General features: G+C 35.9%; 1 protein-coding gene across 2 annotated transcripts; it reads left to right on the top strand.

The window, feature by feature from the left end:
• Positions 1-448: 448 nt before the first annotated feature.
• Positions 449-14,598, top strand: LOC114248585 (uncharacterized). Of its 2 annotated transcripts, none has more exons than XM_028181865.2 (2): positions 449-586; positions 13,298-14,598. In XM_028181865.2, the coding sequence occupies exons 1-2, from the start codon at positions 548-550 to the stop codon at positions 14,408-14,410; spliced, it is 1,152 nt and encodes a 383-aa protein (XP_028037666.2). In that variant the 5' UTR covers positions 449-547; the 3' UTR covers positions 14,411-14,598. The 2 variants fall into 2 exon arrangements, with proteins under 2 accessions (XP_028037666.2, XP_028037668.2); XM_028181867.2 differs by lacking the exon at positions 449-586 and adding an exon at positions 6,274-6,426.
• Positions 14,599-14,902: the final 304 nt, after the last annotated feature.

The following is a 14,902-nucleotide window of genomic DNA, read 5'->3' as shown; positions in this document are numbered from 1 at the left end:
CTTTTATAGCCGATACCTCATTCCTAGAATTATCGAGACTACTCCACACACCTCTAGTAGTAGTTTCCGCTATCTGACGATAGATGGCGTTATGCTTCTCGAGCGTTCTAGATGCTACTAGATACTTCGATATTCGTTCGACTATTCGGCGATAGATGGCGTTACTCTTACCGGCGTAACAATATAATTACTGACGAGCCGTTGAGAGGCAGCCAAACGGCGATAGGCACACCATAGGCCATCATTATCAGAAGTGGCAGTACATCGTAATACCTACTGATCATCGTGGTGTTGATAAATAAATTCATGAATGTCTATGGGAGGCACAAAACATGGTTATCTTCGTTTTTTCTTTAAATCACTTTTTAAATTAAAATTCAAAATTTTAAAACGCTTTAATCTTATCGCTCGCACCAAGCCCGTCTCACTTATCTCCGAATATCGGCCGCTATCTCAATACATGAATGTAGTGCAGCGTAATTTTAATCAAAAAGGAGTCATCTTCGTAGTGTTTCACGGCATAAAAGTTACAGTGAGCTAATCGGAAATGAAGCTGCCTTGCATTATACCAGGATGCTCTAGAATCGTGAGTAAAGCATTATCATTCTGTTTTAAATTGTAAATTTTTTTGTTCGTTCTGAGATAACAAAAGTGAGGTTATGTTTTGTAAACTTTCGTTTCGATTTTGTAATTTTATCAGTGATTTTGTTCTTTGTTAGTAATCTGATGGTAGGACATCTTGTGAATCCGTACGGGTAGGTACCACCACCCTGCCTATTTGTGCCGTGAAGCAGTAATGCGTTTTTGTTTGAAGGGCGGGGCAGCCGTAGTACTGTAAAAACTGAGACCTTACAACTCATGTCTCAAGGTAGGTGGCAGCATTTACGTTGTAGATGTCTATGCGCTGCGGTAACCACTTAACACCAGGTGGGCCGTGGTACTTTTGTACGTGGTATAAGTACTTGATACTAAGTATCTGACACTGATCTTTTTTGCCACGTACCATCCGGCTATGGAATGAGCTCCCCTCCACGGTGTTTCCCGAGCGCTATGACATGTCCTTCTTCAAACGAGGCTTGTGGAGAGTATTAAACGGTAGGCAGCGGCTTGGCTCTGCCCCTGGCATTGCTGACGTCCATGAGCAACGGTAACCACTCACCATCAGGTGGGCCGTATGCTCGTCTGCCTATACGGCAATAAAAATAAAAAAACTTAACCAGCCGCGCCATCTTCTTATTTAGTATAATCAACAAAATGTTAACTTAATTTTAAAATCATTGCATAATCTATTTAAGATTCAGGCTTTGGATTCGTTCAACCAAGATTAAGATTTGTGTAAAATATTTAATGGTTATACCCAAAGTGTTACGTCGACGTAAATTCTGAAAACACAATTTTCATCTTTAATTCAGAGTAGGTTTGGTTAATATTCCACTAACATATAATTATGCTGTATCTAATGCATTCACCGAAACATTGTTTGATAACGATTTAAATTACTGTTTTGAGGGCTCATTTTTTGCATTGCGATTTGCAAAAATTGTACATGTAACCAGATGGCAAATTTTAATTGCTTGTTAGAGAACAGTCAAACTTAGGGTCTGATGTAAATAAACTTACGGCCTGATGTAGACAAACTTACAGCCTGAAGCCATTTTAGATGTTATTGTCTCCCACTTTAAGGGTAGAATAATCTGAATCTAAATGTTTCCCAAATGTACCCAAATTCGCAGCGGGATTGATGAAAAATTACCTACGCACGGATTACCTACTGAGTTTGAAACCTTTTCGTGTGGTCACCAATGTGAATCCGGCCTACACAGGACTTATAAATAATAAAAAAACAAAATAAGCCAGTTATAATTAGGCAGCGAATTATGAGTCCTCAAAAACGCGTTAATTAAAACAACTTATTTATGGTCGTTAATTGCAAGGCTTAACTTCCGTCCGCCCTTTTGTTCGCAATTTATGTTTTAAAATTTGAACTTTCAAGTTGTTTGACAGAGTTCAATGACATCTATTTGGTGGAACGATTACAAAGTAAATTCAGAGAAAATGAAGGTTTAACGAAAGTCAACAATAATTGTTTTAGAGCATAATATACATGGTACCTAATATTGGGAAGTTAAGTTTCGTAGCTTGAGTGTCTTGTAAAATAGGGTGCAGGCTTTATAAGAAACATTACTGCGTTCGGTTTTGAAGAGGTCAAACAATTGACAATTCTGCCCAATATTGACGTCACTTTTTGATATCTACGATCCTCAGTGAGTACATAAAACGAGGGAGATCTGAACACATTTTCAAATTTAATGAACAAAAATATAGGAAAAATACGATTACAAGCTTTACCAAAGCTCTTAACATCATAACACAAATTCTGTCATATTTTTCTTAGTTGAATACTCTTGGCAGAGTAGTGGTGCCGCTTATATCGCCAGGCAAACTTGTTCTTCGTCTCTTTGTGTCCCCCGGTCACCGTCCTCGTCAAACCCGTCGCTTGCAACGAAGGGCTCGACGAGCAAATTAACCCACAGACACAGCCCACTGAGTTTCTCGTCGCATCTTCTCAGTGTGTCGCGTTTCCGATTCAGTGATAGATTCTACGAAGCACTGCTCTTGCTAGGGCCGGTGTTAGAAACACTCCGGTTTGAGCCCCGTGAGCTCACCTACACGTTAGAGCGAAGCTGATATAGCCTATCAAGGCTATAATCACTACCAAAAAAAAAATAGTGTCCATCACATTAGCTCTCATAGGATAATAATATAGGAGTTTCTCCTTGCTTTCGCGATACTATGACCTCAGTGGCTATAATAATCCACCGTGGACCGGTTCAGAAATCACCCTAATGCGCTTCACTTAGGTACTGATGGCTACCGCTGCCCTCCATCAGGTTCAAGGTACTATGCCTCTGTGGGTCACTTCCTCCACCGCCTCGCTTTCTGGCCGATCCGACACCTGCTGTCACCGCCCATTCCACCGTTGAGGTCATCACCCGTAATCCTGGGCAAGGGTTCTATGTTATACCCTATAGCGTATTATATATTCTGTCATATACCTGAGACATATAGTTGGCTGCCCTACCATTGAAAATGGAATGCATGGCTAATTTGCTCCATAAATAGGCACTGTAATAACACCTTTCCGAGCGATACCGAATAAGTTGTGTTGGGGCGCCATTAATAAATATGCCACGGTTTAATAGTACAGACTCATTACGCATTCTAAGCACAACAATTCGTCAACTTTCATTCCTTGAAACATATAATAGATACGAGTTCTCAATCACATTCGATCTTACGGGATTCAATGATTCGAAATAGAAACAGTAAAAGTCATATTAAAGTTTCAACATTTAAAAACATCGTCAATCCAGTAATAAAATATTTTAAAAAATTTAAAAATTTATTCTTACGCTTGTAACTTCAAAGATATAAATATAAATAATAAAAATAAAAATCAGAAGATTAAGCAGAGTACCAAAATGATATAATTTTCAACAATGGGTGAAGAGCTAGTTTTTGACCGTAAAAAATAATAGTTACATCAATTTACGCATGAATCATTGTAAAGGTTTTCCCACACTCATTAGGGTCAATGACCAGATATTAAATGAACACAAAAATAACGCTAGCATTCATTCGTACGTGTTCTATCATTTTGCGTGACTTTAACGTTTTTCGACAGTTGCATCTCATTCGCTTTGTTTGATATAACGTATGTACCATTGTGTCTTATTTATCATTATTTAATCTGTGCTCATGAACGTTCGAAATTCAAACGTAGCCGCCATTTTGCATTTTAAATGTTTCTAAAATGGCGCCGGATTTGAAAAAGATGTAGTTATGTAAAAGTGAAAGAAATAAACAACATGTTTGTAAGTTTTTTATATCATATTATTCAATAATACAACCGTGTTGTAGTCTAATTTTAAAGCCGTGAACGCGGTTTCCCGGGTTCTCTTAATAAGTCTTAGTAGTCAATTTCTCGTCAACCTATTAAAGTTTAAAATTGACACCGGCCTTACCTTAGCAGTGTCGAACAAAGAAAAGGAGTTCAATTCTCAAAATATTTTTATTTAGACTCTCCTTAAAGCGATATTGGCCCACTTATTTGTACATTAATAGCTATTCCCAAACGTTATATAAAGTAATTCTTAAGTCAACCGGTGTTTAAAACATATAAATAAAAAATTTAAGTCGACTCTAGCAGAAATGGCTCCGTAAAAAACAGATTTCATTTATTTTACTTTCGCAATAATATTAACTAATATTATTTTCAACTACTGGAATTGAACTCCTCAATATTAACATTAAATCCCTTTTTTTATTACGATATGTTTGCGATTACTTTTAAGATTTTGTTTAGAATTTGCATTGTCTCGTTAGTTCAATGTCACGAATTTTAAAATAAATGCTTATTGTTTTATTTTATTATTTTATTATAATTATCTTGTTTGAAAAATAGATAACGTTTACTTAATTCTTTTAAAGCCACTCGTCATATAGTGTGTGATTTCTTCAAGCGCAGACCATAGCCACCTTGCATGAAATAGTGAAGTAAAAGATAACAGAAATATCAATAAACTCAACCGATAAAAGATTATAAACATTTATCGGTTGATAGATAACCAATCAATGACTTCTATTTAGTCATTACCTTGGTAGATACTATGAATTTTACGAAACAACAATGATTTCACTCGGATTTCTTTTTACTGTTTCATTGTCAAAGAGCTTTATTACTACGGTTACTATTACGTTTCTTGGAATATCCAAAAGGGATTTAATTAAGTCTGTAAGAATTAGTAGTACTATATACTATACTTTAGCCAATTGGATTATTAATTCAGTCATACATTTGTCATTTCATATTTTTAAAAATTTATTGTACGTGCGTAAAAACATTGAAGAATTCCCCACAGTCTGCGATTTGCACAATGTGAACACTAGGAACAAACATAGGCTTGCGTTGCCGGCGGCTCGAATTAAGAAAATAACCAACTCTTTTAGGGGGCTGGGTGTACAACTTTTCAACAACTTTTCTAACTTCGATTTTATGACCTGGCAACTAGGACCGTTAAGTAATGTCTTATTTTCTTAATTTGAGACACTAATCAACTGGGATGAAATTAAATGAAATGAATTGAGATGATATGGGATGAAATATAATCTCAGTAAAATGGTGGTAACTTACTAAGATTTTTTCAGTGGACTTTTTGGAGGATCCCGAGAAGTTACGTCCAACGGCTTTGTTTCATTTTCCCACATTTGTGCATTTTCACAGATATTAAACAGTTAATAAACCACCATTATTACACATTTAAACCCGAAGAAACACTAAATAGACAAAATAAAACAAATCACACAACTTCACTCCTCGCGTTCCCGCCAAAAAGTCCTTTTGGCGCTAAAAAAAAACTCCTATCACAGACTATCTTCCTTTTTCCATTCCTCGTGCGTTCCGGCTTATGCATCATAAAAAGGTGCGTTCTTAAACGCCACAGGTACTTCAATCTCGTTAACGTAGGTGGCGACATTTATATCATTATGTCTATTTGCATAAAGGCCTGATATTAACCCGACTAGCACAACTTGTGTTAATTCTGAAGTGCTTTGTCTGTGCACTATTTGTTTTTCGTTAAAGCAAAGAGGGATAAAAAAAAACTGACACCCACTATAGAGCATTGCAGTCTAAGCCATCATCTACTATAACCCCTGTATGGTGCAAAAGAGAAATAACAATATAATTTAAGTTTTTGATTTCTTATTTAAGTATTTACTGAAGTGTACTTATAGACAATGCACATTTATTAAATTCACTGTATATTTTAATTAAGTTACCGATATCTCTATATATAAAAATGAATTGCTGTTCGTTAGTCTCGCTAAAACTCGAGAACGGCTGAACCGATTTGGCTAATTTTGGTCTTGAATTATTTGTGGAAGTCCAGAGAAGGTTTAAAAGGTAGATAAATATGAAAATGCTCGGAATTAAATAAAAATAATAATTTTGTTTTTCCTTTGATGTGTCACCCGTCGGTCTTTTATTTATCGATTGAGGCACTACGAAGTCTGCCGGGTCAGCTAGTTAATAATAAAAAATACACTACTGTCACCTTTGAACAGTCTAAATTTTTCGAACCAAAACTACGACTAAAATATTCCACAATACATGCAAGAATTGCATTCTTATTCACGCAAAAAAAACTCACAATTAATTCGATCACAATTCGACTCGCTTTAATCGAGTGACATTGATAACGGCCTGCTTATCGTGATAACAATACCAACGTTCAGTCGCATTCAAACGTCAGTAAGGATAAAGTGGGACGCGCGAATAGAACAGGATCTCGCGTGACGAGTTTGAAACAGTTTTAACTATCTGTTTAGTAGTTGAGTGGTATACTAGTGACGTAAAAGACAATGGTAATTGAGTTTTGTTGTAATTTATTAAGTACTTTTAATTAAATACTCGAAGTAGGTACCGCATTTCTTAGTTTGTAAATTTTAAGGTTCCAGACATTCAGAACACTTCAACTTTTTTTCGGTCACATAAATTAACTGTATTTGTTTATGGAAAGCTTGTGGAGTGGAAAACTCTATAGGCCCATTTTCCGGGCAACATGGCAATAACACTAGACATCTCGGATATTAGCTGATTTCAAATTAAGGTATATTTCGTGCGATGCAATAAAAATTAAATAGTGTATGATATTTAAAACGATCAAAAGTGATTTCGCTTCTGTAAAAAAAACATTTTCGGGAACATTTACAAGAGAAAATAAACATTGTTGCGATTTAAATCGTCGAAGGCATTGAAATGCATAAATTAGCATTAGAAAATGGTCTTTTCAAGTTACATTAAAATGTAAATGAACAAATAGTTATTATTTTTAGATTCCAAATTGTATTTCAATATAGTTATAGCAAAAAGGAAGCTTTATCTTTAGTTTGATAATATTAGAGCGGTTGATTGTATGTTAATATCGTTTTACAAAAAAATATGATTAAAATACACATTTTAGAGACGAAACGAAACAAAAACCAGCACATTTTGGTGTCGAATACGCAATGTATTTTACAAAAATAGTGATTCAGACCGGGAATTAAATCCGGTTTCAATGGTACAGAAGATAACCACTCGACAAACCAGGCATTGGGATTATGCTCTGATCAATTCATTAAACAAAAACAAAATAATGGAGGGCCTCTTTATTATCTTCTTTAACCTGTATCCACTCAAGCTTAGTGTAGAACTCTTCAAAAGCACTACTAAAAATCTGTGTATGAAGGTTATTGGTCTTAAAACCCCGCTAAGCGTTGCGAGTTGGCGATTCGACTTATTTCTAGGGTATTAAAGTCCTTAGAGCATGTGGTACCCCTATGTACATTCTTTGTTGAGGTCGGGAAATTTCACCGCCAATGCCCGGCGTTAAATTTTTACAGTTGGGAAGAACACGCCCAACCAAACCTTTTTCTTTCTCATTTGGACTTGGGGCCGAAAAGACGGGGCCGCAACCCATTTACTCTAGCTTAGACAAATAGATAAACTCACTGCCTAATTGGTACTAAGCAGTGCCTAAGCCCGCACATATTAAACAAGGTGAATCCCACTGGCAATCATAAAAGTTTCAATTCTATTAGCTCATGTGTTGATAATAAATAAAAGAATCTTGCTTATTTTTGCCGCGAGGTAGTCACTCGTACCAGTGTAAAGGGTAGGACAACCGATAGAAAATTGACATTTCGGTGTCACGCATCAAGGTGGATGACAGGGTTCATATTGTGATATATATGAGCCCGTAAAGCTCACGATGGATTTTGAGCTCCTTGACCTTGCCACCCAACCAAAACAGTAAAATATTCGTGAATTCCGATTAATATACCCACTTTCAAAATAATTTATTTGGCATGTGGCATGATGCGATAAAGGTATGAGATTTCATATTTCATGATCAGCATTGAGGTTCAAAATTGAATGGTAACCTATCACAGGACAGGCTTCAGCTCAGACAATAGGAAAACCGTGATCTACCGATAAACATAACTAAAACAAACAAGATACTTTATCGATTACTGTTAATATATTTCTGTACCAGGTGTGGCAAAGTCCGCTTAATTTTTTTATCGGATTACAGGTTAATTTCTATTACAATATTTAATATTAATAATGAAATTGAAAACATTTTACGTGGAACTAAAACGTAAAAGAATTTAGGTGACGCATATTATGTAGATTCTGAAGAAACATTAAAAGGTGGTTTTTATATTCATAAAACAAACAAAGTATTTGGCTACTGCAATAGTGCGATAAATTGAACTCTTAGTTTTATTTACATAACAACCACCAACCCTTTTTAGAAACTGGGAGACTTCTGGAAAACGATGGCTGCATTTTAACCAATTAGTCAAGTTCATTCCAAGAAGCATATTACCTGCTTTGCAAACATTGAAAGAGACAATTCTTAAGAGATCTTACTAAACAAGAAAATATTGAGTACTGACAGATTCCTAGTATTTCTTCAATCTCTTATAAACTTCAGGTCAGTAGGGGAATTTCGATATAATTGAGTTTTAAATTGGATATTCTACTGGGAGCACTCTGAGGATTTTTTGAAACGACCTTTATAGCTGGATACAAGGCATGAATGTAGTCCTTAGTAGCAGCCAGGGAAAGATTATCTCTAAAAATCATAAAGAACTATCGCGATAATACATTAGCCCGGTAATGTGAATCCGGTACCGAAAAATTAGAAATTCTTGTGATCATTGTTTTATATCTGAACACGTTATCCTTTTTCGCTAAAACACTATACATGTATTACTATCAGCACTTATCAAACTGTTTATCCGTAATCAATGTAAATTGATAAGAAGTTCAGTCTAAATGTGTCATCAATGAATATCAATTTTGTAGTTATTAGGGTGTTGCCAAAAATTGTGTTCTTTTGTAGTTTTGCCGTGTTCACCTTTTTTTTGACTGGATAGACGAAACCACAACCAATTTGTTGATTAACCTGATATTGGAGCACCGGATTGAAGGTTGAATAATGGATCATTGATCTGGTGTTATTGGCTAATCCTACTGGGGAAGCCTTTGAATTCGCCCATTTATCCTAGCTAAACAGTAGGGTCTCTCCACAATCCTTCTATCCCAAAAATTCTGACATTATGGTATAGTTTTTGATTCCCGAATCCAGTTGTTGAAAATTCACTATCACTTTTAACCGACTTTAAAAAAGGAGGAGGTTCTCAATTCAACTGTCTATTTTTTTTATGTTTGTTACCTCATAACTTTTGACTCGGTGAATCGATTTTGATGATTCTTTTTTTATTAGAATGCTGACGCTTCTCGTGTGGTTTCATTTCAACTTAGTCCAGTTTTGATAATGGCATCCATGAGAAAACCGTATAAGTCTTAAATTTGCATTAAGTACGTGCGCGACAAATAGATGAATAACTCAATATCACGTCAACCGATTTCGATGATTATTGTTTTTAGTGTATATTAATTTCTATAATTCGAAGTCGGCTTGTATTTTTGTTTAATTTTATTAGTCCATAAGCTACGGTGGTGCGTAAAATCACGAACCAGTGTATACACTATCGCATATGCATGTTATAGCAGTAATACCCGATATTGCAGGGAACATATAATTAGCCAGCATAAAAATATGCAGTACTTAATCACGTTATAAACTTTACGAAGCTTCATTCGAATCCGTTCTGTAATTTTTGCGTGATTTAGTAAAAAAGACCCAAACCTAAAAGCTTTGAAATTTATAATACAAATGTTTTTAGCCGCAGCTTTACTTTAGATACATAAAAAACCTCGAAAACAGGACTGTTTTTTCTAAATCTGAGACATCCTATGTCATTTTCGGTACCCCTAACAAGGACCATGCAAAATGATCAAAACGTGAAAGCGTCACAAATAAAATAGCTCACTTTCCAATTTATGATATTAATAATATTATGGGTACTTAATTACTTACTCCTGTCATGCATGTACGCATTGGGAAAAACCTAACCGGCCACTAGAACATAAAAGAATAAGCATAGCAACTGCAATGTTAGAGATAATTAGGGAGTGAAGTATGAAAATATTTGAGGATACTGAGTGGATGGGTGGAAAATAGATGTGGTAATAGCTGGAGCTCACAGCATTCGAACACCATCATCCGTTTTGAAACTTGAATATCGTGTAGTCTTGTATTTTCAAAGAAACAGAACATGCTATTTGCGATTTTACTTGTACTTTAAATGCGGCACTAATTTGTCCTGTTAATTAACCATGTCAGTCTAATTGCTATAATATGATGTCAATTAAGACACATCGAAACAATTCTTTTATTATTAGACCTACCGCCTACCTACCTTCTTTTATTTTTAGACCGCCTATTGTACAAATGCATATGCATAAAAAGCCGGGATATCAAAAAGATCGATGCCTTTGAAATGTGGGTGTGGCGGAGGATGCTACGAATACCGTGGACTGCCATGAGAACAAACGAGTCCATTTTAAGGCAGCTAGACATCCGCTCTCTTCCATCTGCCGAGAACGTGTTATGAGCTTCTTCGGACACATCATGCGGTCTCCCAGACGTGAATTAGAGAAGCTCATAAGCAAGCGCGCTGTGGGCAGAACACCAGCCAGATGGTCAGATCTAGCAAGAGAAGCACTCGGTGGTAGTCTGTACCATGCAGTCCATGCCACCCATGATCGGGCACAGTGGAAGTACGTCGCATGTGGTCGCCAACCTCAGTAGTGAGCGAACGATATAGAAGAATTGTACAAATGGATCTGCTTTTTGACTGTTTTTGAACGTAAATTGTGTTTTGGTGTGCAATAAAGCGCATTCTCTCTCTCTCTCCTATGTACATCTCTGAGTTTAAAACGCTCGATCAAATTAATCTGGCAGTACTGTGTGCGTAGCTTGTAAATTCGAAAAATGTCGACATAAAAATGACGTTTTAGTCTCGCGATGATTTTACGAATTTTATAGTTTTACAATATAATTACTTTGAAGTACAACTTATCTATATATTAATACGTGAAGCAAAAACTTTGTATCCCTTTTTACGAAAATTGCGCGGACGGAGGAGTATGAAATTTTCCACACTTATAGATAATATAGAGAAGAAGTGCACAATGCTAATATTTTTTTTTAAATAATGCATAAAAGATACATTAAATCAATAAAGAAAACATTACACACACTACATACCATGTATTTGATGCACACACGCATGCATACTATTTATTTTTAAACTTTTGTTCTTGACGTCTGTTGTCAAATTGAGAATAGATTAAATATTGTTTGTCTTTGTTAATATTTTTAAAGTGTAGTCTTGGTGAAATTTGTGATTATAGAAGTATAAAATACAATCATAATAGTGTCCAAACTTACAATTCCAATTAATTATAGTCGAATTTCTACTACTGCGGGACCTCTAGTTAAATGAAGATTCATAAAAATTTGCATCTCTAAAACTATGTGAATTGAAGTTTTGTTTATTGTTATCTGCTTAGTTTTCCAAGGGTTCTTCAGCATTTAGGCTTCATTTGAAAATCCGTTGTACCGATATAGGTGTATCTTAAATCTTTTTTTATTGCTTTTGTAGGCAGATGAGCATACCGCCCACCTGATGGTAAGTGGTTAGCGTAGTTCATGGAAAAATGGTAAAAAGGAGATCAGGGATCATCTCGAATAATTCCTCAGAGCATTCCCCACGAATCATATGCAAATCTTATAACGCCGTCAATCCTAACGTGGACGACGGAATTTACATGGTGTAATGTATGAAGATCAATAACCGCTTATGCTAGGTACGCCAGAAACTGGTCCGATAATCTCAGCAACAAAAATTGATTTACTTTCACTATTACTGAGCTAATCAATACGAACTTGATATTTTAACAATACCATCTTCTCTGGGGTAATAATAATAATACCATTTATATCTAGATATTGTAGGTTCACACGGTATCACCAATCTGTCTATCCCTGTCACAAAACAAATACGCATCTTAGTTTGAAGGGTGGCACAACTATTATACAGTACAGTTGAGCCTTCAACTTAGTGCTTCACGACTTTATTAATGGTGGTAGGATGTTAAGGTGTTAGACTGGGGATAGGGGGTCTTTTGAGCCCGTACGGGTACGCACCACCACTTTGCATATTTTTTTCGTGAAGCAATTATGCGTATCGGCTTGAAGAATAGTGCAGCCACTTTATAAATATTTCAATGTGGGAGGCGAAATTCACATTGTGATATCCATGGGCTCCGGTATCCACTTAATATCAGGACTCATTCATCAAAAGCGCCGACTTAGAAAGTAGAACAATACGATAATTCGCTTGTACTAAATTGACTGCTTCCTTCATTAAATTTATCTCGCGTGGAAAAGGGAACATGTGACTGAATGGGCTCATGATTTGAATCGCTCACAATTTAAATAGAAGTAGTTTAACCTTATCAGTATGTCGTTAAAAACAAACATGCGATTAGAGAATATGACCGTGAATTCTGGATGAATCACATACGACGCTTGTAATTGCTATTTGATAACAATTTATGCTTTGCGAAAAAAAAAAAGTCAAACAACAGATGTACGAGAAGCAAATAAAAAAATAAAAAATTAATGCACTCGACAAATGTGACTGCTACTGCCCAGAGGCCCTAAAAAATTCAATTAATTTCTCAATAGTATTCCTATTTCTATTTTACACTTTAAATTGGAAAATAAATGCTTCACAGCAGAAAGAGGTCGATGGAACACATTAGTATGTAAGCTCATGCTCTTACAATATTGGAATTGGAAGGTAATTAGGTATATTAGTATATGAGCTTGGAAACGGTTATAGATTAGAGGATATTTTGCTACTGTGGGTGAGTAATAGCAATATTACAATAGCTAGGGTGGCTGGAGGTACGTAACAATATCTCCTTTTAACTGCGATTTTTGTCATTATAGGACCAAATGGCAGAAATATTTTTCCTATTTAAATTGTTAAGTCATAGCAGTAGGAAAAAGCTTAGGACTTTGTTACACACATATCTTATCATATGAGGGGGACATAATATTTCATGTTGCAAAAATTAATTTAGCTTGGATCGCCATTTTAATACTCCTTGCAACTTGGGAACCGGGAATTAGTAGTCTGAATTGGAATTAAGATAATCACTGCAGATTATTGTTATGTACCTAGTTTAGGCTGCAATTCATATATCCGGGTAGATTTTAATCACATTTTTTTTATGATCTTAATAAAATTTTGATTTTCATTTCAGAGTAGACTATTCACCTCTAAATCGAACGACTTCGAACACGAAGCATTGGAAGTCCATAATGAATACAGACGAGAGCATGGCGTTTCGCCTCTGGTGATCAATAAAGAAATCAGTAAAATTAGTCAGAAATGGGCTGAGGAACTTGCTAAAAGAGACAGTCTCGCCTACAGTCTGAACCAAAGGTATGGTGAAAGTGTCTACTGCGGATGGTCACCTGACCCAAATACAAAGATCAAAGCTAGAGACTGCGTAGATAAATGGTACAGCGAAATCAATGAGTTTTCCTTTGGCAAGGAGCCTGAAGTGTTGAATTGTGGTCATTTCACACAAATAATCTGGAGATCTACGAGTGAATTGGGGATAGGAAGTGCGAAGAGCAAGACTGGAAAGCTTTATGTCGTCGCAAACTACTATCCACCAGGAAATTACAGTGGGCTATTCGTTAAAAATGTCCTACCCCCTGGGGCTATGCAGTTCAGCTCTAGCTACAATAGCTCTCCTAGAGAATCGAACAACAATTTGGCTCCTCCTTCACCAAACAGAATATCTCCTAGAGGATCCTTCACCAGTTCTGCCCCTTCGTCTCCAAGTCAAAGAAGTAGCAAGAACATAACTGATCTAGCATCAGATTTTGTGAGCAAATTCAGATCAACTTCAATTTCCACAGAGAAATTCGAAGAAGATTTCTTAGCTGCTCACAACGACCACAGACAAAACCATGGCGTCAAACCTCTTGTACTAAACAAGAAGTTGTGTAAGTACGCCGAAGAATGGGCGAAAGCGTTGGCCAAAAAAGGCCAGACTGAACACAGAGATCAAAACGAATATGGCGAAAATATATTTTACGCTTGGTCCACGGATCCAGCATTCACCGTTTCTGGGCGTGATCCTGTCGATAAGTGGTACAGCGAGATTAATAATCATAAATTTGGTCGAGAACCTACGAATTTAGATTCTGGACATTTCTCTCAAGTTATATGGGAGGAAACTAAAGAAATCGGCGTGGGCGTTGCTAAATCGAAGGAAGGACAGGTTTATGTTGTAGCATACTATTCTCCTCCCGGTAACGTTATTGGTAGCTTCACAAAAAATGTCAAACCGCCTATTAATTAATTTCACAATCCGTATTCACTGTGCCAAAGATGTAATTTTACATTCCTTTTTAAATATCGATAAGTTATTTATAAGAAGTTTAGGTTAAGTTGGCGACAAGATACCACTTTGTTTATGAAACATATTTCATTTTAAATGTTTTATTTTAAATGTCATTCGCAAAAATAATTAAAGTATACTTTAAACAATTGTGCTTTATATTTCTTCCCTTGGTGTACTTTTCGTAAAGTACCTAAATAATTTGGCGTGAAACAGAAAAAATTGGCATGCGCTGTTTTTATATAAACTAAATCGAAGTGTTTAATGGACTGTATTATCAATAATTTTACTGTTTCAACTACAAAATTTCTTAGGCACAAATAAAATGCAGGGCCGTGGTTTCATTCCGTGCCATGAGTACTTACGATACTTAAAATATATCCGGTAAAATATATTAATATATCGAGTATATGTCCAACACTCACCACTGCAACTTCTATGTGGCCAAGATTG

This window comes from Bombyx mandarina, chromosome 15 (assembly GCF_030267445.1).
Source record: "Bombyx mandarina strain Sakado chromosome 15, ASM3026744v2".
Taxonomy (NCBI): domain Eukaryota; kingdom Metazoa; phylum Arthropoda; class Insecta; order Lepidoptera; family Bombycidae; genus Bombyx; species Bombyx mandarina.
The sequence above is the reverse complement of the archived record's forward strand: the minus strand, read 5'-3'. Positions and strand labels throughout refer to the sequence as shown.

Bases quoted from the DNA above. Each gene is read 5' to 3' on its own strand.
- LOC114248585 (XM_028181865.2), top strand. From the start codon at position 548: ATGAAGCTGCCTTGCATTATACCAGGATGCTCTAGAATC. The intron at 587-13,297 runs GTGAGTAAAGCA...TTTTCATTTCAG, and splicing joins TACCAGGATGCTCTAGAATC to AGTAGACTATTCACCTCTAA.